Here is a 25921-nt window from a genome sequence, read left to right as displayed (position 1 = left end):
TTTCTGGGGGAAATGCAAACCGGATTTACCTGAAACGTTTGTGCCATAATAATCAAATATGTAGTACTTAGATGTATTTTTCTTAATTGTGCTTATCTTCTCAGTGCTGTGATACCTGACTCCTAGGTGTCTAACATCGATTCCACTTCATAGAAACTGGGTTACAGGAGCAAAGTCACTCTGTGAGGTTGTGAAGAAAATGTCTGTCCGAAACAGCACTTAGATTTCTGCATTCGTGGCTACTCATTTCTTTTTGGCTACTCATTTCGTTACATTTCCATATATTTTCTCATTCATACTTCCATATGTTTGTCTACTTTCTTAGGAAGGTGCAGCTGTAGGTACTGTTCTCAGTGCTCCTTAGAGCAATGCTTTCTGACAGAGGGCACAGCAGCACTGTTGTGTTGCATATTCAGCGTTGCCATTCTGTTCCTTCTTCAAAAGCTAAAAGTTCGTTAAGTATACACTCTATGATTTTTCATGTGATCAGTCTAGACTAATGGGTTTGTTCTGTTCCTTTCTAAAGCTAAAAGTTTTAAAAGTAGAAGAGGAAGTAAATAACATCAAGGCAAGTTGCTCTTTACATTGCAGTTCGTCTTAGTCTGTAGAGGGTACTCTGATGGGTATTGTCTAAGGTAAGAAATGTGCAGAGGCACTTGTTAGTGGGTGTTTGGGGCAATCAGTAGTTCCAGAGTAATGTAAAGAACTGGGAATGGTACATCAGGACAGATTTTCTCATTATTTTATATAAAATGAGGTCATCCTTCGGATATCATGACAAATCTGGTTAAAGAATTCCTTGCGGTGGCTTGAACGTGCTGTTCTCTTACACAATTACTTTCTTTTGAACTCAGAGTTGGGGAAAAAAAGAGTCTGGTTCTAGAATTTCACACCAGTCTGTTCTAGAAATAATAAATCAGCAGTGGCTTCTAATCTGGAGTTATTCCACATTAGGGCCAGTTTTCTAGGTCAGATCTAATAGGGACCATACTTGGTCTTGTGCCCCTGAAAGGCTTGGTGGTTCTTTGCTGCGATAACAAAGATGTTGGGTTTGCAGCTGTCTGGTTGCCTTCAGATCTTCCATGCTGGCTCCTTCTACTTCAGTGCCAGAATTCTTGTGACATGCTAGTTCAAGTTGTTTCATTTGAGTTGGAAATACAGTTTAAAATTGGAGTTTGAAGGCAGATCAAAACCAAACCTCTTATACTGCCAGTGTTTTACCGTACCCGAATTTAAGACAACCTCTTGCTTTCCCCTTAAAAAGCTCCGAAAGATATTATCACAGATCAAAGAGTAGCCAAAGGCCAATCGTTTTGTTACTATTGCTCAACAAGCTGTTTAACAAAATATTTTTCTTTCACATAAAGTAAATGTATATGAAGCACAAACATTTTCTGAGATTGCTATTTTTAAAATCTGCGGTAAGTTTTGTTAATAAAGTCTGGTTACTAGGTTTTTGAAGTTAAGTGCTGTCTTCCAAACTGTTCTACTTTTGGAAATGAACCTTTAGAAGAAATACATATCTTTTCACATTTATAGAATGCTTTTTTGTTGTAGTTTTTCAGTTTAATAGAAGGGAAGTTTCATAGACCTGCTGTGTACTGTGGTTAAGTTGCCTCATTTATGCATGCAGTGTTCTTCCTTCCAGCCTGTCTTTCATTCACATGAACTGTTGAGGCTTTGGGTCTGGCTGCCTTCTACTCTGTTTCTGCACAGTGCCTGGTGCAGTGAATGCCTTTTGGAGCCTTTAAGGAGTATTATAATATACCAGTAATGAGGATCAGGAACCATCACCATGAGACTTGTTTCTCTGCAGGAACAGCAGCAAGCATTTGCAGATCACAGGCAGGGGTATGCTTGGAAACTTACCTGTTTGGTGTATCTAATGTTTGTTTTCTCTGAATGCATAGCTTTATTTCTAGGGAGGTTGTCAGTTGTGGTAACAAATTATGACAGCACTATGGTTACTAGAGTAGCGTCTCTTCCATTATCTGGATTTTCTGCCCTATGCAGGCTTCTTTTAAACAAATGACAGAGCTTTGGTAATGGTCCATTCCTGATAAATTACCCTAGAAGTGGCATCTTGGCATGGAGTCTTCAAAGCGTTCAAACCCTGAGGTAGATATTCATTTAAAATCATTTACAATATGCAGAGGTTTTTGTTCTCCACCTAGTATTCTTACATCATGTGCTGGCTGAATTGGATGTCCTGCATTCCCCTGTTAGAGCATTGGCTTCCAACTTAGCCCCATGTGCTGCCTCTTCATCACTAGTGTGTCGCAGGCAGGTGCGGACATCTTCTACCACTGTCCACTCAAAAGAGGCTTTCTATCAGATACTGTTTTTCTGCTTGTATGATGATAGAAAGGAAAGGCTGCAGGCAAGAGACCTGTAGATGATGATAAAAGGAAATTTCCCCCTATTTTTAGAAGGAGAGACCTTTATTTATGTTACAGAAAGACTCATTTCTTCTGTCTTTTTTGCTGATCATGGTATTCCTAGAATGGCTCTGTAATAGACAAGTCTTTGGAAGAAGCTACCCAAGACTGAAGTTTCACTGTGTTTTTGCATGTCCTAGTTCCACAGGAATTTAACCGGACTGTGTAACAAAACTTCCGGTCCTGCAGTTCAGGTTTCTGAGGACTTCTGGACATGTCCTCTTTGATTTAGAGTCATGTTGCTGGCTGCCCTTTTTGTAGTTTGAACTTTCTGTGAAGCAAAAATTGTGCCTGTTGAATTATGCTGTCTGCTAGTTGAAGGTTTATTGTAGATTAATTCAAAAATGAGGCGTCCAAATCCTGTTAAGGCTGTGATAGTACTGCATCTAATAGGACTTCTGCATTTCGGAGTCCTGGGTCTGAGTCCCATTATCCAGCGATTTTGTCCTGCATGTTGTTCCTCATACTCTCCTCTTGATGCTTTGGCCCCTGAAATATGTACTGTAGTACTGGGAGCTTTTACATAAGGTGTCCCTTCCTTTTTTCCTGTGTGGAACACAGATAACATACTTCGTATGAGCAAGGAGCAAAGAGCTTTCTCTACGTTAGAAGAGGAAGACCTGACCTCTCTTACTGCAAGTGAAACTGTATCTTCCCTGCCTTGAAACTACCAGTGAAATACATTTTGCACTGACTTATAATGCTGTGATTTATGCTGTGATATGCTTTGTGATATTACAATGTCCTTTTGCCTTTGTGTTTGATTTTTTTCCCCCTAATAAATTTTAGTGGGTATGTCGTCAGTGAACGGGGGTATTTACCCTAAATGCCCATAGGAAAATGAGGCATTCTCCCCGCTCTCTGTTGCACAGAGGAGTCCTGTGCATTCTTTTTTTCCTCCCATTAATCTTACTGCATTTTTTTTTCTGTACCTTTCCTCCTCCATTTGAAACAGTATTAACAGGGGAGATATTTTTAAATAAGAAACAACTGGAGGGAAACATTTCTCTCTTGGGTGCATTCACATACATGTAATACACACACACGGAAGAGTGACCAGAAGCAACTTTGTCTTTGTATATTTTGAACTTCTCAAATATAGAAAACTGAGAAGAAAAGTTGTAGTACTTGTTCCTGTTTTTTCCATTCCAAAACATGCTAAGCAAGCAGGTTGCCCTTTCTTGTTCAGAGTGGAAATACTTTGATCCAGTTTTCTGAAGACAATACTCATTTCATGAGAATATTTAATCAGTAGAAAATAGGGAGGATTTAGTTTGTTTGTTTAGTATTTAACCAAGTGAATAAGGCAGATTAGGGGAGGGGGGGGACTGGACCCATAAACAAGGTGATATATAATATTTTTTTTCGTTCTCCTTTTAAATAAATACCGATCAGCTTTATGTTCGGAGACAATAGGAGCCGTTGGCTTAAATTTGCAGTTTACTGTATTTATGGCTGTAATATCAAGGTGCTGCCGTCGTAATTTCATGCCCCAATGAGAAGAGCAAGGTCGAAGCAAATGCTTCCATCGGCATCTGCTAACACACTAACTCATAAACAAGGCCCGGCTGGATCAGGTGGCACGGAATAATACAGGCTAATGAAATACAGCACAGCTTTCCATTACTGTTAGTTTTTACAGTGTCGTCATTACGTGTAATTTATGTTTAAAAAATTCAATTTTATACAAGGCTCTGGGAAATAGGGGTCTGCAGGTCACCCGACGACTTTTAACGGCTCTGAGAGTCCTTATTGCACTCTACTGTTCCAACAAAATGTTAATAATAAATAAAAAAATTCCTCTTTTACTTTTTCTCTGGTTTGCATATCTTGCTCTGTCCTTTTAATTACAAGTGGCCTGAGGAGAGTTTGGGGCTCTGGATGATGTCGGGAGTTATCCTCTTTACTGATGCTCCCGGAGGGGGGTTACTATCTGCTTGCTTTTCTTTTGTCTATCAATCACCTGGGGTCCTGTAAATGGAGTAAACACAGCTGAGGAGAGGGAGATACTTAACAACCTCTCTCCCAAACCCTCACCCTCTGACATTGCCCTCCTCTCCTCCATTACACTTCATTTTATTATAGACTCCAAAAAGCCTGGCCAGGAAGAGAAACTGCTGCCAGGCTTATTTATTTATTTATATTTGTAATGCCAAAATACTTTTTTGTTTTTAACCTTTTCTTTCCTGGTTGGCTCAATGTAATTCTTAGCATTGTATCATCAGTTAGGTTTCCCTTCCTCATTTTAGTGCAGTGTTGCTGAGGTTAGAGCACCTTTATCAGTTCTAAAAGCTGCCTAGGCACCCTGATGTATTTAATGTAAGTATAATAAGCGTATAATGTTTCTTAAAAATTGGAACTGCAGAATTAGCAGTCCCCTAGATGAATAAAGCTGGAAGAATTCAAAGCCCTTTCAGTAACTTTTGAAATGATTTCTATGTTTGCATTTTTCTGCCAGACAATTGAGACGACTCATTCTCACTTTGATGTTTGGGTTTCTTTCCCCAGTGTTTGAGCTGGAAGTGCAGCAGTAGGATGTTTACGTTCAAATAAAGTGTCTCAGTGTAAATGAAGGGTAAGAAAAAAAATCAGTGATGTTTTTGAGACCTTCGGTTTCATTAGAAGGTTGGGTTGGGATTGGCCTTGTGAAAGCCCCCTGAACACGGACATGTGGAAGAAAATGGAGCAGGAGCCTGTACCTTTTGACCCGTTTGAAATGTGTTAAACTGAGCACAGAATAGACCATAGGATTAACATTTGACAAAACGAGTCACCCAGCACTGCGTGCAGCTGACTGAACAGGTGGAATCATTAGTCTGGATCAGATCCCAGAAGGTTTTTATGATGATTCTTTTAAAATGTGGCCGTGTTCTTTCTGAGCAGGGTTGACACCGTGGCTTCCAGGAACAGGAGCGTAATGTCGTTTCAGGATGTCTACAGTAGCTCTTCCTTTTAGTCATGTGCTTCTCTGCCCAAACCTGGTGCAGCCATGCAGTTTGTTGTAGCTAAACAAGTTGTCCAGATCTGTTTTGTTTTCTTCTGAATAGGAAGGGTGTGCATGTGTGGGGTGAACAACAACAGAAAACCCACCCTGCTTGTCTCTGCAAAAGGGTAGGTGTGATGATCGCTCCAGGGCGGGCTGTCAGAGCTGTAATAAAGCTGGAAAAGCACAAAAGGAACTTAATTCTTACCACCACCTTTCTCTGTTATGGCAGAATACTTTCTGCCTTCCTAACCAGAAGTTTTCTCCTTAAAACTAATGCTGCCTTCAGCTTGGAAAAATGTTGCATGAGTTACTGGATTGAGCACAGCAAGGGAGAACATAATGTAGGAAAAGATATGCTCAGCGGATGGGAAAAAGAGTTGTCGCTCACGTCTCCTGAGTTTTAGTTTCTGACTGGGTCAGAGGTTTGGTTCTGCCCTTGGAGCGCACCTCATACCTGCATGTCTCGCTTCCTCATCTGCAGGTACGGACAGCAGTACTCCTCTGCTTCAGAGTGGTCATAAGAGGAAAATATTTTGATGTACACGAGGCCCTGAAATTAAATAGCAGTGGATATTGTAAAAGGACTTAAACAGACAGTCAAGTCTTAAAAGTTCTAGGGCATAGGAGCTTTTTGTACAACAAAGGTGCAGGCACCAAGAGATGTTTCTGACAACCCATTTTATTCCCCGACTCGCTCCGATTCTCTGTTTGACTACAATTTACAGAGGCTGAGTGATCCCTGAAAATTGAGTGGCAGCAGTGACAATCACAAAAGAGGGTCAGCAAGAACCCTTGAATGCAAAACAATCGTGGGTGCCGGATAATTCAAATCAACACCCCGAAGCCTGCAAAGGAAATTTTAAGGCTTTGTGAAAATTATGACTAATTCTTTGCTAAGGCTGTGGCACTGAAGAGAAATGAGATGGATGGTTGGGGGAAGGGAATAGGTTTGCATTCTGTAGGGCTGTGAAGACAGCTTCCTTGCATCTTTCTCCTCAGCTCAGTCCTTGCTCAGTACCCTCTGCGGTTAGATTATTCCTTGCAGATAGCAATCAACTGGAAGGAAGTGTGTGTCTAATTTGCATGAGATTATTTAAAACAAAAAAAAAGGTCTGCATTAGTCAGGGTGATGGTAAACAACGCAAAGAGATGCCTTTTATAATATAGCCGTGGCTCAGCTTTCAAAGCCAAATATAATTCACTTACAATTGGCAGTTTCCTTTATTGTTCCTTTTAACCTTTTGCATTCTGCATGGTCTTGATCTTGCTGAAACTCTAGAAGAACTAAAACGTTTGTTTTCCAAAGTGTTGAGAAAATGGATTTAGAGCAATTCTTCTGTTAAACTGAGGTCATTTTCTTGACATACCTATTTGAGAGAGGATTATATTAGACACAAAGCTCCAGTTTTCATAGCACTGCTTTTGCATCCAAGGGAAGTGGTATTATTTTGGGGTTACCAACTTCCTACTAGATTAATATAATGGGTGGAACGGGGATACTTTTTCATGTAATACAGTGATAGCACTGTGATAAAATATAGCAAGGCGAGGTATTGGAACAGATGACTCTTTGAGCTGGTTTAGAAATACTCACTTTTCCATGCAATTAATACATCAAGGTTGAATAATCTAGGGCATAGAAAACTCACTCAGACCATATGCATACCTGTGTATAGGTGGTGAATCTGAAAAAAATAAAATCCGAAGGGAATTTTGATGAGTTAGTTATAAATGCCCAAGGACAGTCTTAGAATATCTTTTACATTTTTGTTAGTGGGTGTGAGAAATGACAGCCACGAAGACGAGTATATTTCTGAATCCACAGATGCCTCGGTGCAGTGCAGACTTACTCCATATGTATGCTTAAGGAATCAGCTCCGGGAGATTATTCCCTTGATGCTTGGAGGCCAAGATGACAGGGCCTTAAAAACATCTTGTTCAGGTGAATAAAAAGGAGGTGTTTCAAGGTGATGGCGCTCCCGGTCTTGTGTGATAATTAAGAAGGGAGGTAGTTGTGATGTTCTATTTTATGATGGCATTAGTACGACAAACAAGACCACTTCACAAGGCAGAATAGTCCAGGGAGGTAATAACATTTTTTACTTATTCTACTTTGCACAGGCTTCATACTGGGGACTCAAATGTGAAAGGTTTCCCATTGTTCTATTATTCACATTGCCTTTTTTTTTTCACCGTGTAGCAGGGTTTTAATAGAAACAGTGATATTGGAGTGTCAGTAGTTGGCAAGACCAGAATAATCCTAGGAGTGTGTTTTATCTGTGAAAGATTTTAGTTTTTTTCTCAAGTAGGGTGAGAATCGAAGGGGGCAGTATGGTTGGGAAGCAGTGAGTTTTATTTCCTGCTCTTTTTGTAGAATGAGTAAAGGATCCCCCATAACTTCCATACATTCCCAAATGTTAAATATTTTCAGATTTGCTATCTTTGCCTAGAAGTAGAACAAAATGCCCCCATTCTAGTGGGAGCCACATTTACAGCCAGCAGCTGATATTGCCTTGTGTGTCTGGCTCCATCTTTATGAAATTCCATAGTTGCTAGTGATCTGCAGTGTTGGCATCTGTTTATGCTTTCTCCTATATTGGATAATTAGGAGCTGGTTAAAACAGCTTCTTTCTTATTAGGATTTCTCTTTTTAACATGGATTAGACACCATAAATATTGTTTTTGTGACTAGAACAGTAGGCTGAGTTGATGCGTTCATGTGCCTTTTATTACTTTCACTGCAAGTCCATTCTATTCTGTGTGGTTTGGGTTCCTTACTGTTTGAGGCATGCATCAAATAAAAGTAAAGGGGTGATTTCATCAGACTGCAGGACCAGGGGTTAGGAACTTCAGATTTCTGGTACAGTTTCTGACACTGACAATATTCTGTGATGTTAGAGAAATCACCTAACTTCTCTGCACATCTGTATCAGCACTGCACAGTGGATAGAATAGTAGTTAACCCACAAGAACAGGGGAAAGAAGTGCTAACAGTTATAAAGGCTTCAGCAGATCAGACGCACTGTGTTAGTGCAGTGTTATGTTGAATAACAGTTCTGAGACAACCTTGTATATTAATTCCTGGCAATACTGTTCGTGCTATGGATTATTCTGTCTAGAGCCCCAGTACGCAGTTAAGTTTAAGATCGTGAAAAAAAATAATTTTGAAGCTTTGGTAATATGCCCAGAAACCTGGCCATTTTCTATATTGCATCTCCCAGTGTTGTTGAGGAGCTAAGTGTTTTAAAGGCTGAAGCTCAGAAATTTCATTTGCCAACAGTACTTCATGGACCTTGAGTGGAGGTGCTGGAGAGAAAGTATTCCTCCGTTTGCTCCCACTGCTGTCACACTCGTACCATTTCCTTCGCTGTGCTCAATCCCTGCACCAACCGTGTGAGAACCAAGCGGTCTGTCTCTTCTTTTCTAAATCTTATCCCTTAAATCCACATCCACACTTCCAGGCTCTGAATGCTTTTGCATGTGCACTGTATGTATAGTAGAAGGTCCTGAAACGCTTCAGATGTTCCTCATAGCAGGGACGCTGGCTTTCTATCTGCTTCTGTGCAGGAGAATAACAGACAAATAATACCCAGCTCTCCTGCCGCACATCATGGTTGCCATTTGAGTACCGAATTCTTTTTCTAGAGGATGTTTTCTCCTCTTGGCAAAAATAATCCAGCTGTGCTTCTTTCTTCACAGATGCTGGTCATCATGAATCCCTTAGCTGCTTTTCTTTTCCCCCTTGTTGTCCAAATCCTTTCCATATGTTGTGGCCAATTACAGATGGTCATCCTGGCATTTCCTGATGGCAGGAGGGACTGCACCAACGTGTACCATGTGTGCAGTGTGACTACAGCTCTGCGTGAAATAAAAAACAGGCTGCCCTAGGGCAATCTAATCAGGCAGCAGTAGGCCGGGGCAATGCTAAGCTGAAAGTTTGGGCTTGGCCTTGTTTTGATCTGTTTTGTTATAGTTTTATTTCCTCCTTGCATTCTGTGTCCCATTCATACTAATCACAGTCAGTCCTGATTTTTTCTTTTTATTTCTGCATTTGTCATAAAATAAAGCAAATTATTCCCGTCTTCGGAAACGATCTAGACTAATTAGTCGTCTAACCCAATAATTAGTTTTTTGTTTCCCTGTCTGTTTTCATGCATTATTGTTAGTTTTTTCCCCTCTTTTTTTTTTTTACACCATTACAGATTAAAATGAGCCACATTTGCAGTTGATGGTATCTTTTTTTCGGGGGAAGAATGGAGAATTGCAATAGAAAGCTACTTCAAAAGCAGCAATAAACTCAAGGATAAATTAAGGAAATTGAATGAGCCACATTTGGAAGCAGCGTTGAGGCTAATATTCTGTCGCTTAAGGTTAAATTGCAACAGAGAAAGAGAGAGGGAGAGATTCCAGTGAATCCAAAATTGGGGAGGCAGTACTGCTCAAGTCGGTGCCAAAATTCTTTGCAGCTTGAAAGGGTTCTGCCTGGCTTGAGAATTTAATTATGCGTGCATCAAGTGGGTAAAGGTGCTAAACTGATCTCATTTCCTCTGCTCCCCCAGGCCTGACAGATGAAGAAATTGACCTGGCTTTCCAGCAGTCGGGCACCAGCACCGATGAGCCGCAGTCCCCAGGTCCTTCTCCACAGCTGGTGCCAGCTCAGCCCGCTCACCCCATGGTGTACAGTAAGTAACCCCTTGAAAAACATCTGGTCATATTGCTTTCTGCAGTGATTTCTGCAAAAATTTCACACGTTTCTGTGCCAGATCCTAGATTTCAATTCCAATAATACCGTAACTTTTGTCAGAATCAGACACCGAATGTTACTTTGAATGTACTCTGTAGCTGTTGATGTCTGTGACAAGATGGAGCCACAAGACCATATTACACAAGGAAAATTTGATACAAATGATCATGGTCTACGAACAAGCATCATAAATACTAGCCTATGACACCTCTTGGCATGAAGGGTTATAGTCAATAGAAATTAGCTTATGACTTGCTGTAAGGACTTGAAAAAGCATTTAGCCAGTGTAGGACCCAGTTTTCCCTTCTAAAACTAAGGGTCATACTTCCCTTCATCAATAGGGCTTTCTAATATTTAGATCATTAATGTATGATAGAGATGATAGATTCTTGGATGAAAGGTGATGTAAAAGTGCAACGTTATTACATCTTTAGGTATTACAACAATGGAGTCTGTTCAATAAACTGTCTGCAGCACATCATCACAAGGTTTTGCATCTTAGTTAGAGGACTTATTTTCTTAACTAGCCAAGCAACCAATCAGTTAATGTTGAACAGTTAATTGAAAAAGGTGTGTTTTCAGCACAAACAACAAACCGGAATATAATGTCTTCAGGACTTAGTCTGTGACTTCCCATGTGTCTGGCACGATGAGTTTTAAGAGTGCTGTCAGGTTACAAATAATAATAAACAGTTAGTAGTGATGCTTATTTTTAACAGGATTTCTGTCTTCAGTCTTAAGATGTAAGGGGTGACAGCAGAAATCCTGTGTAGACTGTGTGGATAAGATTGTATGATTTTGTATACAAAATACACTGCCAGAGAATTTTTAAAGTCCCAGCATAATCTGTGTAGACTTAAAATTTACATATATATTTGCATTTTAAAATAAACCTCGCAAAAAAGTATCTAAGCTCCAAACAATAAAAACCAAAGTACACACCATTAAAAATCCATCAAAAGAAGCTGTTCAGCTCACATGTGTGTCTGGCAGTTTGAAAAGCACTTCACTTACCTGCCAAGTATTAAGAATTGGATTTTGATATTGTTCCTACACAGTTCAAGCTCAGACGTTGACCAATGTAACAGTCTACATTGGGCTGTGTTTATTAGTTTATGACATAGTTTCACTATTGTTAGAAATAATGCTAGGCTTGTTCTCTGAGATTTTAAATGCTCTGGTTTGCCACAGTTTGGGAAGAGAAACGTTTGTGTTGGAGTTGGGTTCAGAACTGGAATATTTTTTAGAGTTGTGTTGGGTGTACTGGTGAACTCCAGGACTGAATTCTTCCTCCTGGGCTAATACCGCTCTCCTGTAGTTCACAGAAAATGCCAGAAAAGCAAAATCTGCTGAAGCAACAGTGTTAGATCCCTGTTAGTGCCATCCCTTTGTTGTTCAGCAAACTCTTGTCAGAACAAAATACTGGAAGAGTTAATTTTCTCTTATAGTGTAACACTAATACAAGTAAGGCAGGAAAGAAGTGTGCAATTCAAACTGGAAAACGCTGTCATTGTTGTTAACACTTACAGCTTTTTAATTTTTTTTCCTTTTTACTGTTTTGGATTTCCTCAAAGCACCGGCTCGCTATTTCTTGTTACTAGCTAACAATCCTAACTAATATTTAAAGTTCCTAGTAACAGCTCCAAAGGGAATTGTGGAAGTATTATTCTGTAATGCTTAGAAACCAAAGGTGAGGAAAAATACCACCAAAGTTGAGCTTTTTTAGGGGTTGTGATTATAAACGTATGCTCTAGCTTTGTGATCTGATTAGTGCTTTTTAAGTAATTTGAACCAAAAGCTTTTGCCTGTGAGCCAGTCTTGTTTAGCAGCCCACAACATCTGGGAAGCAGTGGCAATAGGTTGATTAGATATTGTTCCTCCCCTCTCTAGCCATTCTTTGTAGACCTTCTATTTAACCTTTAAATGAATCTATAAAAAGAATTAATAGCTAAATATACGTGGTATTCGTTTAACCAAAACATTTGTTTTGATTAGATGTCATCTGTGCTCAATTCTGGTCCTTGACTGGTGTAGCACTGGTGTTGTTAATGATGGATCCATCTCGGTGTTTTCCTGTTAAATGCTTTCTGTGGCGTCGGAACTGCAAGAGGAAAATGTGAATTTCTCTAGAGCTGAAGGATGAGACTGTGCAGAGACCTTGATCAGAGTCCTTACAGATGTGGCTCAGTGCTCTTTTCAGGTGCTGGGTTTGCTGTAGGTTATTGTTGTACAGATGCTAGTATTGTTGTAATGAATATTGCTGAATTGGTCCAAATCTGCTCCAGGACAGTTGTTTCTGTGACAGTTTACTAAGTCAATTTTTCTTTCACAGATTTGTCAGGCGTTGTCATGTATAAGACAGATACTCTTTTTCCTGTCTATCTGTTATGCTTATATTCTTACAGAGTATTCATTACTTTAGCGTTGGAATGCTTCGAGGTTTGAAGTTCAAAAGTATATCTAAAGGACTAATGAGATAGGTAGACACTTGAATCTAAAAGTTGATTTGTGGATGGAAACAACTTACTCTGGAAGAAGTGATGAGATTATTGGCTGCATTTGGTTTTCCTAGAGAAGACTTCTGAGTTTCCTGTGAAGCAGCATCTAATGTGCTGGAGTTTAAGTCTTGAAGACTCCAAACCGCTTTGGGTTTGATTTTTTTTTTCTTCCGGTTACTGGTTTTTTGATTAGTTTTGACACCTTTAAACCACAAGACTAGAGAGAGAAAATTATGTCAGCAGAGCAAAAAAAAAAAGGGGGGGGGGGGAGAGAAGAAATGGTTGAGGAGGTGCTGTGCTGAAAAGCAGTGGCTAGTGAAATGTAATTTCTCTCTGTCCCCCTTACACCAAGGTGTTGCTGCTTCATGTTTAAAAATTGTTAAAACTATGGGTTAGGAGTGCAGAAGTTTGGGATGGCTTCAGAACTATCTCAAGAGTTCATTCAGCAGGAAAGGAGTGGGTGATCCTGCCAGCAACTCCGGTGTAAGATGTCCACTCTTGTGAGTCAGAGCACTAAGCCCTACACACCTTTTGATTTTATTTGCTTGATCAACTCCTGCCGTAGTTGACTGAGGCTGTTCTCATTTTTAAAGTTGCAGGAAATAACTTATACCACTTAAATACTTCCTTTTGCAGAAATTGTACTGATGGTGTAGGTATTACTTAATATTCAAATCTTTTGCTGGAAATAGCTGTTACCACTGTAAGTGCTTTCTTACTCTTAAAGAGTTAAAGAAGTGTATTTGTAAGCCTCAGAGTAGCATAGTTGTTGCATGCTGAACTTCTCCTGGGTTTGGCTTAAGTAACTTTTGGGGGAAAGAGAAAATAATTAAGTTTTTAAAGTTTCTAGACACTGTGTTTTAGCTTAATATTATCTCTACTATTTCTCCTCCCTGTTCTGGAGGAGTAATTCCTTCCCCATGGTTTGTACTTTTGCCAAGAGGTGTCAAAACTGCTTAAAAAAAAAAAAAAAAAAAGCTTAAAAAAAGCTTGAATTTGATTAATATAGAGAAACAAGACTTTGCCTGACTGATAATAAAACTGATAAATGACATCTGAATTACTTGTAGCGGTAATTTATTACATAAAATATCTTTTATTTGACATGCGATTAGTTGCTGGAAGCATCACTCAATCTGACTAGTTTAAACATGCTCTAAAATGAACCCCCAGTAAAAAAACAGGGCTGTCTGCTGTTGGCGTTATGAAATATACTAATCCAGCAGTGAGGACAAAAATCTGACTTTAAATATTTAAATGATTAATTGGGTTTATGTGTATATATTTTTTGCCTTTCTAACCCTCGTAATTACATGCAAACTCGGGGGAGTTTCTGAGCTAGGTGTGCAAAGCTGCATGCTTATCATCCAGGTATTGTCTGTGCTCTTCCCCATGGGGTTTATGGTCTCCATGTATGGTATTTTGTAGAGATTTTACACCTGCTTAAAACAGAACTCCAAGGACTCATTTTCTTGCCATTTGGATCTTCTTCTCTCCATGTGTCCATGCGTCTTCTCCCGCCCCTGTGTCTTCATGAGGTGGGAGGCTATAAAATACAGCCTGTTTTCTCCTACAGTTGAAAACAGTAACTAGAATTTGGACTCCTTATTTTTTCCCCAACTCCTTAGCATGGGTTTGCTGTTTACTCTTGAAAAATCACCTTTTCTGGCCTCAGTTTGTATGGTTTTAGATGTGAGTACTAGTGATGGCTGCTAGTGATGACCTTACTTGGATGCAGGAAGCCTAATTAATTGAGATCAGGAAACCTAATTCTGAGACTGATGGGGATCTTAAAAATAGTGAGTATTTGCTCTGGAGGTGCAATTTACAGTTGCTGTTGTGAGAATTAAATATACTTACAGAAAAGAAGAAAAACAAAAGATTTACAGCTGGAGAAAACGTCACTTCTATCTGCATTTTGAGGGTCTCTGTATGTTTGTTATATCCCCATTACACAGCGGATCTCCTTCAGGAGGATTTCAGTACCTAAACTCAGGAGTATCTAGACTATTAGTGCTTTTTCACTTCTTCTGAATATTTTTTCAATTTTACGAGTGGGGAAATTGGGGATATGCAAAGTCAGTGTGAGCTGAGAAACTTCTCGCCCTCCCTCCACCACAGACAAAAAGGAAGATTGAATGTAGATTTCAGGCAGAGCTGTGACATTCTTCATAACATCGTAATGCTGATGTGGTCAGCGCAGAGCCTTTACTGTGTCCCTCACTCAGTTTTCCTCTCCACCCCCCTCACTTTTTTTTTTGCCACAAGACAGAATTATTTCACACATCTCTAAAACGAGTAAAATGGCATTTCGGCTTCTTGTCTTTATAGACTCTCTGAACTTTAGGAAAGATCATTCTGGTCCCTTTTCATTAATAATGAAAACCAGGGGGCAATAAAATGTTCTTAGCTCCAGCATTAGAGGAACGGAGGGAGAGATGAGTGAGGTGAAAGGGCAAAGCAGACCGGGTGCTACAGGTGTCTCTCCATCCTGCTCAGAGGTCGTCACGGCTGGGGACAGTGAGGGACAGCCGTGGGCTGCCATGGACAGGCCACAGCTGGACCCACCGACCCTCTGAGATTAATTAACCCTTTGCAATAGGCAGCTCAGCCTGGAATGAGTTGCAGCGTCACAGAAAGATCCTTGAAGTTCAAGGCAGAGAATTGGACGTCCAGGAGAATTCAGGTACCAGAAATGACAGTGGGAGCAGAGCAAGGAGGGGGAAGTGGGGTGGAGGACTGGGGTTTGCAGCAAGACTAGCCAAGGATCATTTTCAATCCTGACATGTACACAGCCAGTTACCGCAGCTTAGCTGACGTGTTTTAACTCATTAAGTTAAAAAGTTATGATAATTTGATCATGTGCCTAAGCTCCAAAGCTGCAACCACAGCAACCCAAAATACTGCTGGTGACACTATTCCTGGGTTCTGGCAGAGCTGTTTTAATTCGTTCGTATTTCTAGCCAGCGGATCATCTGAGGAACTGTATCCTGAGATGTAGCAAGAAGCTAGGGGTGCCAGTATTTGAGTCAGTGTCTGTCTGTAGGGCCTGAGGGCTGGAATTAGGAATAACTATTGCAATGAAATGCCTGTGGGAGACCTCTGCAACAAGAAAACTGACAATAGGTGAACCAACTGAAAGGAGACAAGCTTCCAGGCATTTCGGCCAGTTATGCCCGAGTTGAAACGTTGGAGAACAGAATGCATTTCCTAGACATCGTAGGTCCCATGTAGATTTGGGTCTGTCTGGTTGGAAACTGCACACCAGCCTCCCCCTCATCACTTCTGCCCACATCCTGCCACTGAACTTCAGGAAAGATCACTCTGCATCCCCGTTATTATTACAGAAAACCGGGGGCAGTGCAAGATTCACTAAGGGAACTGCGAGGGAGGTAGAAGGATAAAGCTGGTGGAAAACTACAGGTGTCTTCTAATTCTGCTCGGAGGAGCAGACTGTGCCATATCTTTGCTCTGCTCTGTTGAGTCTCTAAGCCTCTGTGCAGAATTGTGTGTTAAATATCTCAATCCTTTCTCTTCTCCGTTACCTCTCTCTCTGTAGATATTTAATTGCATATTTTTTCTTTGCTGTTTGTATGTGCTTTGGTCCCTATTTGTAATTCAGGCTTGAAAGACACTGGATCGTTCCTTATTGAAACAGTCTGTAATTGCTGACACAGCCTTCATAAACCCATTTATTGCCCTAATAGATTTCTCTTCTTCCTCTAAACGCTTCCCTCTTTCTTTTTCCTGCACTCTTTTGAGTTTCTGGTTTTGTCCCTATTTAAAAGAATTACAATTATGAAGAGTAATCGGTATTCAAGTAATGAGTTAACCTTAGCTAGCACTTAACACCATAGTTGTCTGGGGTGAGTGCGGAGTGCCTTCTGTAAGGAAAGAGTAGAGAAAAACAGCTTGATGGAACTTTATTAGTTGCTGATGTGATTTGTCTCCCTTTGACACCTTGAGCAAGGCCAGTATCAATGCTGGTCTGGATAGATGCTTCAGCGTCCTAAGGACAGGATCCTGTACACTGTACCTGAAGGGCTACCAGCATCCAAATGCCCCCTGTTCATTAAATCTATGCCAGCTAAGAAACAGAAATGGCATTATTCATTGCTTTTTTCTCTGATAAAATGGGCATATCAGGAAATCAGTTGAAAATGTTATCACCTGCAGTTCTGACTATGCTTATTTCTTGATTTTGGCCTTTAGGTCCACCTGGCTCCAGATGGCGAGATTATGGGGCTTTGGCTATCATAATGGCAGGAATTGCCTTTGGCTTCCATCAGCTGTACAAGGTAATGTCTCCCTCACTGCTCCAACACCTTACTCTGTACTCTGAGAGAACGATATTATTCTGCTTGTATCCAAATGATCACGTTGGTTCCAAGTTGGTGGATCATCTCAGCTTGTACTGACACTGCCATTGGTATATGTGAGAAATGTAGACGCTTCACATGGAAATGCAGAGACAAAAAATGGCAAGGAAACAAAACTAGTTTTCGGCAGCGGATCTCAAACTGCCAGAAACAAGGTCATTTGATTCATGTATGTATATATTCTTTTAAACTGGGGAAACTGAGGACAGGTCAGTAAAGGGATTTTCTCAGCATTGGCCAGCAGCATTACTGTCATAGCCATAGTCTAATGGTTTGTACACTGCTGATCCTGCACCATGGATTAGCAAGGAGTCTTCTTTGACTGATGAGAAGGCTGAAAAGAAGGTGCTAACTTCTAGCTCTACCATACACCCCATAGTTCTACTCCAGTGTGCTTAGAACTAGGGAGAGCAAGTGCATGTTTGCTTGTGTACTGTAGAGACAGTAGCCTCTCCTTATTTCTTGAGCAATGTTCCTCTGATTGAACATACTCTCTCACTCTGAATGTGCTTTCCAATACTGTGGTAAGTGACATTAGATAATCCTACTGCCTTTTGCAGTAAAATCTATTTTACAAATCAAGTGCTGACCATCTTTTTTAAAACTACTTTTCTTGTTCCATTCTGTCGCTAATTTCCTGGGTCTCAGGGTAAGAGAGGGAGGCCAGATTTAACAACTTGTTCCATCTATGCAAGTGAAATTACATGACTTAAGAGGATGGCTCTTTTGAAACTCTGTTATCCCCTTGTTTTTTATATGAAAGCAGTGGTGCCAACCTTACGGATCTTTTAATTCTTGCAAAGTATGGTGAGGCTGCTCAGTGTCCAGAGAGATGTGGAGACAACAGCTGCTGGGCCTTGCAAACCTTAACATATTGCTGTTGCTAAATGACACATCTCTAACACATATTGATGATTTACATAAAATTTTTGGTGTAATGTCACTGATGCTGTTAATACATCTCACTGCTGTATTCTTTGTTTACAGATCTTGCTCTGCTGTCTATCCAAACCTCATAAGACATATTGTGTGCCTAACAGAGACCCATATTCTTTTATAGGAGTAAGAAATCTTTGGAGACAGTTGATAAATTCCCTCTGCCCTCCGTGGCATTTTGAGGGAGTTTGCAAATAGTGATTTCTAAATGCAAGATAGGATGCTAGGATAAGACATAGTTGTCCATGTGTGTTCTGTAAGGACTAAAAGAGAACTGCTTATGAAAGTCATCAAAAGCTATTTGGTTTTCAGAATGTCTGAGTGTAAACATATGTGCATACATATGCTTTGTGAGGCTAAGAGCTGTGTACAGCGACAGTGAAATCTTAAACCAATGCTATTAAGTGTAAAAGAGTGCTGTCCCACACATGTCAGTTTGGATAATCAGCTCCGTCTCAGAAATGGTTCTGTATGTATGCCCCTACAGTGTGTGTACATGCAGCAAAAGCCAGGATGAAGAATTGATAGGCACTATCAGAGTTGTTTCTACATCCTAGACCATCCTTCTCTCACTCTTCTTCACCTGCCGTGTTGCACTTGGACGTGTTCATCTTAGAGTGCATAAACAATTCCTGTGTGCAGTGCTGCAGAAGGATCTATGGCTGTTAGGGGAGAGTTGGGACCTAATAGATGAAGACAAGCCTCTGCAGGGGCAGAATAATGTAGATTTCATGGCTGTGTACAGGGTCAGGGAGCTGCCTTGCTTCCTGTAGTAGCTTGGTTCTCCCTTTCTTTTGCTCTCATTCCGTAGTTCTCTTGTACTGTCGCTAACTCTGCTCCATTTCCTTTTTCTCCAGATCCCTGTTTCTTCAGATCTCTGCTTTTCCCTCTGCAACTCTAACCCTCCTAACACCAGGGTTCACAAGATTTTACAACAACTCTCATTCCCTCTCTTATGCTTCCTCTGTCCTTTTCAGGGCCTTTCCCCTCTTCCCCCAACTTCTGCATTTATTTTCTTGCGGATGGAGCTCAAATATTGTTCAACATCAGTGTGTTCACGTTTGAGAACAGAAAATCTGAAATCTGAATCTGACATCTATATGTCATCGATGTTTCTCTGGAGTGAGAGCCGTCCCAGGAAACCTTAAACAGAGTTAGGAACTGTTTTTCAGCACCCCCAAAAATATAACCAGAGGTCTTGCATCTTCTCTTCAGCAGCTTCTTTTAATACCTAATTTAGGAGGAATTTATTTTCTCAGCCAGGTGTGTGGATAAATAATCTCTGGCTATGTGATAAAAGATGGGGTTTGGGTGGTGGACTTTGAGGAAGATTAGAGAGACCACTTTGCATATCCCTGTTTTGTAAAAAAAGTTTATGTCCTCCATGCAGAAATACCTGCTCCCTCTCATCATGGGAGGCAAAGAAGATAGGAAACAACTTCAGAGGATTGAGTCAAACATTGCTGAGATGAGTGGCAGTGTGACACAGACAGGTAAAGATTAATGACTCCATCAATTCACCCCTCAAAGCCCTTCTCCCTGCATCCTCCATTCTGCCAAGACCCCCACCCTCTTCTTTCCCTCCATCTACCACTTTATGTGGTGACTTCATTTATCTGCTCTGAGAATCTGTTCACATTTGCAAATGAAGCCGCCGTCATTTCGGTTTAATTTGAAATTGCTTGTTTACTGTCGGCGCGGCCTCAATTAATTATGTTTTTACGGAAAGGCTCCCAACCTCAGAATATTAATAAGGGGAATAAAATGACAGCCTTTCGGAGGGCTGTAAAGTTCATTTTTAATTTCTGCTTCTCTGATGTTTTCAGGGGCTTTTTTGTGGTGTTTTCCCCCCACCTTCCATCTGAAAATCCAAGGCAGGGTCAGGAAAGTCTGTAATTACTGTGCCTCCCTGACCTTAGCCACCTTCTCTGTTATTGACTCTATAGGGTGCTTGTTCATTACCCGATGCCCTAATGATGGTCTGGATTAGCTGTTACCTGTCACACCAATAGAGCTTTTAATTTTATTTTATTTTATCAGCTTGTTTACTGCCTGGAAGCTTTGGATAAAGTACAAAAGTAGAAAAAGTTCTTTTGCAGCTGGAATTGGAGTCCAACAGTTGATCTTCAGTGTTTGCTGGGGTGTAGGAGGGAAATACTAGGTTTTCTCTCGAAATACAAGGGAAAACACACAAAGTATATGGTGGGATGGAAGAAAAGCGTGATTTTCAACAGTGTTTGTAAACGTGTTGGAGGTGAAGGAGCTGGTGAGTTCAGGGCAGGAGGCTGCTAATTACACTTTTTAGTGGAGGGCGAGAAGACAAGCATCTTTCATTTCTTGTGATACCTTAAGGTCAATCCTGAGACCAGCCTCTTTGCAGGTTGGAGTTAGCCCCAGAGTTTGCCTGTGTGAGGCCCAAGGTAGATAAATGATACAAACATTGTATAAGTTCAGGGAGATGTACAAATCATAAACCAATATAATTAGAAGGGAGAGGTTTTGGATGGATATACTGTGCTCTATAGACATCTATACAATGGAAAGATAAACTAGAAATACTGGAGGTTAGATGCAGTTCAGGTAGATTACCCATAGTGCAGATAAATCATATGGATTAAAGCGAGCAGGCGGGCGTAGATAAATTAGATATAGTAGGAATAGAGGCATCTTTGTAGCTAGACAGCAGGAAGGACGTGTGTGTATGTATCTCAGTTTAACACTCTCCTGCTTTTTCCCTCACAGTGACTCAGTTACAGAAGACTTTAGCAGCTGTCCAGGAATCGCTAATCCAGCAACAACAGAAAATTCAGGAGCTCACCCAAGAACTGGCTGCTTCTAAGGTATCAAACTCCAGCTCCTCACCTTCAGAACATCACCATCTGTAGAAGATGCATGGCTTCCTTTGTGTCCACATGAAAAGCACCTTATTAGGTTCACAATCCAGCCTTCATCTCTGTCATATCCCCCACTGGTTTCTCTGCATTTGACATTTCCATAGGCTGGCTGTTTAAAGCCCTGGATATTAATTGGGTACCCAGTGACATATATCTGACTTCTAAGAGGGCTTTATTATATGGCTTTGCATGCAGCATTTGTGTCTGAGGCCTTATACCTGTTCTCAGCTCTGTAACTTCTGAGATGCAATTGAAATGAAATAATCGTCCTGTTAGTCCAGTGACCAAAAGAGGTGTAAAGGCCAGATGTGCAGTCTTTTTCTGTAAACATGTAATTTTACATGTTTATATTTCTCCTGTACCTTTGTATTTTGATTCAAAACAATGACTTAACTCCTGTTCAGCCAAGCATACAGTTGAAATACTGTATGTAAGTCACTTGCTCAGATCCAGAACAGGTAATGGCTGAACATTCATACTATTTGGTTGCCTGTTTCAAGAATTTTGGTTATCTCAGTGTACTAGGTGGCCCCATCACAATCACATTAGGCACTCACAGTGGCCCATTTCCCGTGATTCCTGGCTTGAACTTGGCAATAAAACCACCAGTTTTGGCTGGTTTGTGTAGTTACCTGTGTTTTCAGGTAACTGTGTTTCAACTGTTAACCAACATTGTTTTTCTTTCTGGCAGTGAGACTTTGTACTTTTTGTCTCTGAAGTACTTGGCAGCTAAGCATTCTGTCAGGCAGTAGGTGTTAGTTAGATGTGGGACGGGATGGATTTGAACCACTCACAAAGAGATGATGTCTTCCTTTCACTCACAAATTTGGAATTATTCAGGTTCCAGACATCTTTCAGTACTCTTAATACAGGGAGAGAATTTTCTTTCTACTGTTAAATCCCTTACACGTGCCTTATGATCTACCTGCAGCATGAGCGGTTGTCTTCTCCCCATAGCTATACCTCAATCTCATAGAAACCCTTTGATGGTGTGTAACTGGTGGGCCACAGCTGACTATGTGGTGTGCACGCTGTACAGTAGGAATCCCTCAGTGGCACAGCTGTAAACCCAACCATGAAAGCCAGTTTATGGTCACAACACTCCACTTCAATTTTCCTTGGGAACTGTGGCCTGTCGGTGGCCTGGAGCCAGTCCGGAAATTGGAAAACTGTTTTCAGGTCGTAAGTGTTAAGATTAAGGCCACATGTTGAGCTTTAAGAAGGGAAAAGGGCGTAAGAGTCTTGGTGGTTTAGAGAGTCTTAAAGTTTGTCCTCCCCCCTCTCCACCCCCTGCACTGAAATGGTAGCACACATTGTTATGATATCTAAACCTCATGTGTACAAAGAAAAACTTGGGCAACCCCACAAACCAAAGAATAAAAGCTGTGTTTTCTCAGCTGTAATGTAAGTTTTTATATCTGCTTTTCAAACTCCTACTGGCATGCTGTAAAAAATTAAAAAGAGGGACTTTAAGTAATTAAAAAACGTACATAAAAATTCAAGGCTTGAATTTTCTACAACTGTTTTTTAAAGAGACTGGCTAAAAAGCCCCAGATGTCAGATTTTATTTCTAAATCCTAGGCATCTGGCACCATATGTGTTTTGGAAATTTGAGTCCTTTGCAGGCCAGTGAGTGGAAATCACTCCCTTGTTAATGTGCTGCTGTAGCTTTCAAGGTCTTGGAGAGCCAGAACAGTGGCTCCTGGATTCTTGCTGTCTGAGGGCTGGGAGTGTGAATCCCAGGGGAACGCATCTGTGTATATCACAGCTACTACAGGCTGAGCCTCTCCCGGCTCACTGCGTTCACAGCCCAGAAGTCCCTGTGAGGAGTGCTGGCTGTGAAGGTGTTCAGGGCTGTTCAGCACTAGCTGAAGTCTGTTTGAGGAGTGAGTAGGAGCAACCAATCCTGGCTACGTCTAGGAGGAGCTGGCAAGGAGGAGTTTTTTGTTATTCCAGTCCTGGCTTCCTTCATCGGGGAATTTACTAAGAGTATCTCTGGAGAGATGCTCATGAATGGATTTATTCGTAATGGCTTGTAGAAGAAATTTCTATGGGAAGTGCTAGATGTGAGGTTTTTTTGGTCCCACACTCAGCCCATCGCTACAGGAGCTGCTACAGTGATAGGATGGGATAACCATGCTGTGATCTCTCTTTCAGAGTGCTGTTCCCATTTCTCAAGTTCCCAGAAGGGTTAAAAGAAAAATTGCCAAAAGTATTATCTGCAGCATGTTCTCTTCAGTTGTTACCTTACTCTAATTTCTGCCTGATATCCCATAGCAATTCTGATGCAGTGCTGACAGCAGCTGTACCAGGCTTCCAAGAGTTACTTATCTTTCCCCACCAAATTGCATTCATTGCTTTGAAATATCCGAGAGACAGTGTCTAGTCCAGCTGCTTCCTGGAGATACAATCTGGTAACTCAAGCATAGTTCTAATTGTTCAGATCTAGTGGGGAAAGTTTTTGGAGCTTTCAAGCATCACTTTATCAGTCCACCTCTAAACACCACAGAATGCAGATAGTCGACTTTATTTCATGATTTAGGAGAAATGAGCGAGTGGTTTTAAACCAGTTGCTAATATATAATATTTGAATCTGATGCCTCAGCTAATTGCAGGCACAGGAGAGAGTAAAGGACCTGATTCAGTGCAACTCCCACTGCCTTTCAGGATCCTAGTTCTTATCTAAAAATCATTCCATAGGTCAATGGCAAATAATTTGGTTTATGTCTTTGTGTGTTCTTCTCTGTGTGACATATTGGAGGAAAACATGCTGTGCAGAGCTTGCTTTGTCTGAATTCTCACAAGTGCTGGCTGCGTTTTAAAGGAAAAAGAAAGGTCCCCTTGAGATGCTTCAGCAATGGTTGTTGGAAACAAGATTAATTAGTCCTCTAACCTGAAAGCAAATATTTGAATTGTCTGAGCACCTTGAAACAATTTTTATTTCTGGTCATTGTGGGGATCCATCCAGGTCCGTCTTCATTGTGGAAGTCGTTTTGCTCAGATCTGAGATTTTAAGTGATAGAGCTTATGTATGTTAGCTTGAGATTCCCAGATGGGAGGAGAGGGAAGATAAGATAGAAAAATTGTCATTTGTGAGCTATCTCCCACTTCATGCTTTGATCTTTACATCTCCTTTTCCATGTTATAGGCCACAACTTCCACCAACTGGATTCTGGAGTCACAGAATATTAATGAACTGAAATCTGAGATCTACTCATTAAAAGGACTCCTCCTGAACCGGTATGGATCGAATATGTTGATGGAAGATGGTTGTGTGGGGAAGGGTTGCTTTCTGGGATTCTCTTAGTCATAGAGAGGAAAGACGTTTCCAACAGGAACTAGCTCTATATCCTGTTATTGCTATTTTAATAATACCACTTTGCACTCTGCTACACTTTCTATTTGCAGGTCTCAGAATGTTTTTCAAATTTGCCTTAAATCACGGAGCGCTCTGGGCAATTAATAATTAATAAGATTTTTCCCTTTTGTTTGCAATAGAGGAATTCTCTGCCACTCACCACAGGGAGGATGCCTCTCACCTAGTTTGAGGTGTTGGCTACACGTGAGCTACCCACCTACATTCTGTTACAGAGAGAGAACCACTGGTGGATACAGTTCCTCTGCCCCATTCATGGTTAGGGCATAACCAGGATGAATTGCACTTTATCTGAGTTTTTTTCTCTCCGTTAGCTAGCTCAGATGTAGACATCTTACACTGTACAAGTCTGAAATGAGGTGATAGAAATCTCAGCCTGTGGGACAGTCCTAGGGAGAGGGATCTCAGTTTTTGAGGAATTCTTTTTTTTCTAAAACCGCTACTTAAGAGTTTATTTACCCTTTCAGTTATTGATCCCTTCACTCTGATACGACTCCCTTACCTCCTTCCACACACAACTATGTCTTCTCAAATCATCTCTTTCCTAAGAGATGGACTTCAAAGACCGATCTATGATTGGACTAGACATATTCTGAATTTCAGCAAGAATGCTTTTCAGAAGTCTGAAGAGTGTATTGGCTTTAATATTCTTTTAAATTCTTGCCACACCTCCTGTTCCCACCAGCAGTCACAGTAGAAAGCTTTGGAGGACTTGGGACACATACTAAGTTACTGTCTGTTAAGTTGGGTCATAGTGGCATCACTGCTGGGAGAGAGCACTAGTTAATGACATCTCTTCAGCAACAGGAAGGTTGCCCAGAGATTACAGACCCAGTCTTCTTTCTTAGGCCTCTGCTTGTCAGGCTGGATGAATAGGAAGCGAAGAGGCTTACCTGTCCCTTGGTCTTTCTATTGAGGAGGGTTCCCTCTTCGATTTGTACATTTGGCCATCTTTACATTTGTACATTTTCTGCCATCTGCTGATGGCCACCAGCAGATGAGAAGTGGCTTTCCAGAGTGGGCAAGGGGGACAGCTGTCTGCCATCAGGAAAAAATCACTCTTTTATGCTGGGGTGTAGGTGCTTTAGGGAGAGCAAACTTTGCTGTTGCTTTTTTAACAAAAAGGCTAATGTTTCTGCAGTGAGGAGGCAGCAGCAACACTGGAGCCAAGAAAGTCTCCAGGCTGAATTTGCTGATTGCATTTATGATACTGGTTGAATAATGCAGGCATTAGCTTATTGCACTCGCAGGAGATGGAGGTTAGATCAGCAGCAGAGTTCTTCCGTGACTAGTGGTGGCTGTGGGAACAGGGAGGTGAGAGCAACTGCTGTTCCTAGGTCAGTCTGTGAAAATGGACCGTGTTGTGTTCAAGGACTCACTGTAGGAGAACGGACAGCTTTGGTCTGCTCTGCTCTCGCCCATGGCACTGCCAGTTCACCTGAGTGGCATGAGAACGCCCTGTCACACAGCATCCTTTTCAGAGGGGGATCTATATCTCTTCATACTCCCACTTTCCACGTTACAAAAGCAAGGACGCGTAGGGAGTACCAGAGCAGACATGCCTTTTTGCTGTATTCTTCATGATGGATCACTTTCTGAGGGCACCAGGGCTCCCCACTGCACTTACATTTGTCCAGCCTAGTATTTACGTTCTCATTTCAGAGCTGGGA

At 41.1% G+C, this 25921-nt stretch overlaps 1 protein-coding gene across 1 annotated transcript in view; it reads left to right on the top strand.

Annotated features, from left to right (window-relative positions):
* Window positions 1-25921, top strand: part of PEX14 (peroxisomal biogenesis factor 14) — a 77836-nt gene that overhangs the window by 49408 nt on the left and 2507 nt on the right. The window contains exons 4-8 of the mRNA XM_080563645.1: window positions 9984-10106; window positions 16879-16964; window positions 19372-19474; window positions 20724-20821; window positions 24024-24115. Of these exons, the coding sequence (XP_080419771.1) occupies window positions 9984-10106; window positions 16879-16964; window positions 19372-19474; window positions 20724-20821; window positions 24024-24115 (502 nt within the window). The remainder of the gene's footprint in view (window positions 1-9983; window positions 10107-16878; window positions 16965-19371; window positions 19475-20723; window positions 20822-24023; window positions 24116-25921) is intronic.

Source organism: Anser brachyrhynchus (assembly GCF_964034855.1).
Source record: "Anser brachyrhynchus genome assembly, chromosome: 21".
In the NCBI taxonomy this organism is placed as follows: Eukaryota; Metazoa; Chordata; class Aves; order Anseriformes; family Anatidae; genus Anser; species Anser brachyrhynchus.
This window is presented reverse-complemented; position numbering and strand designations above follow the sequence as displayed.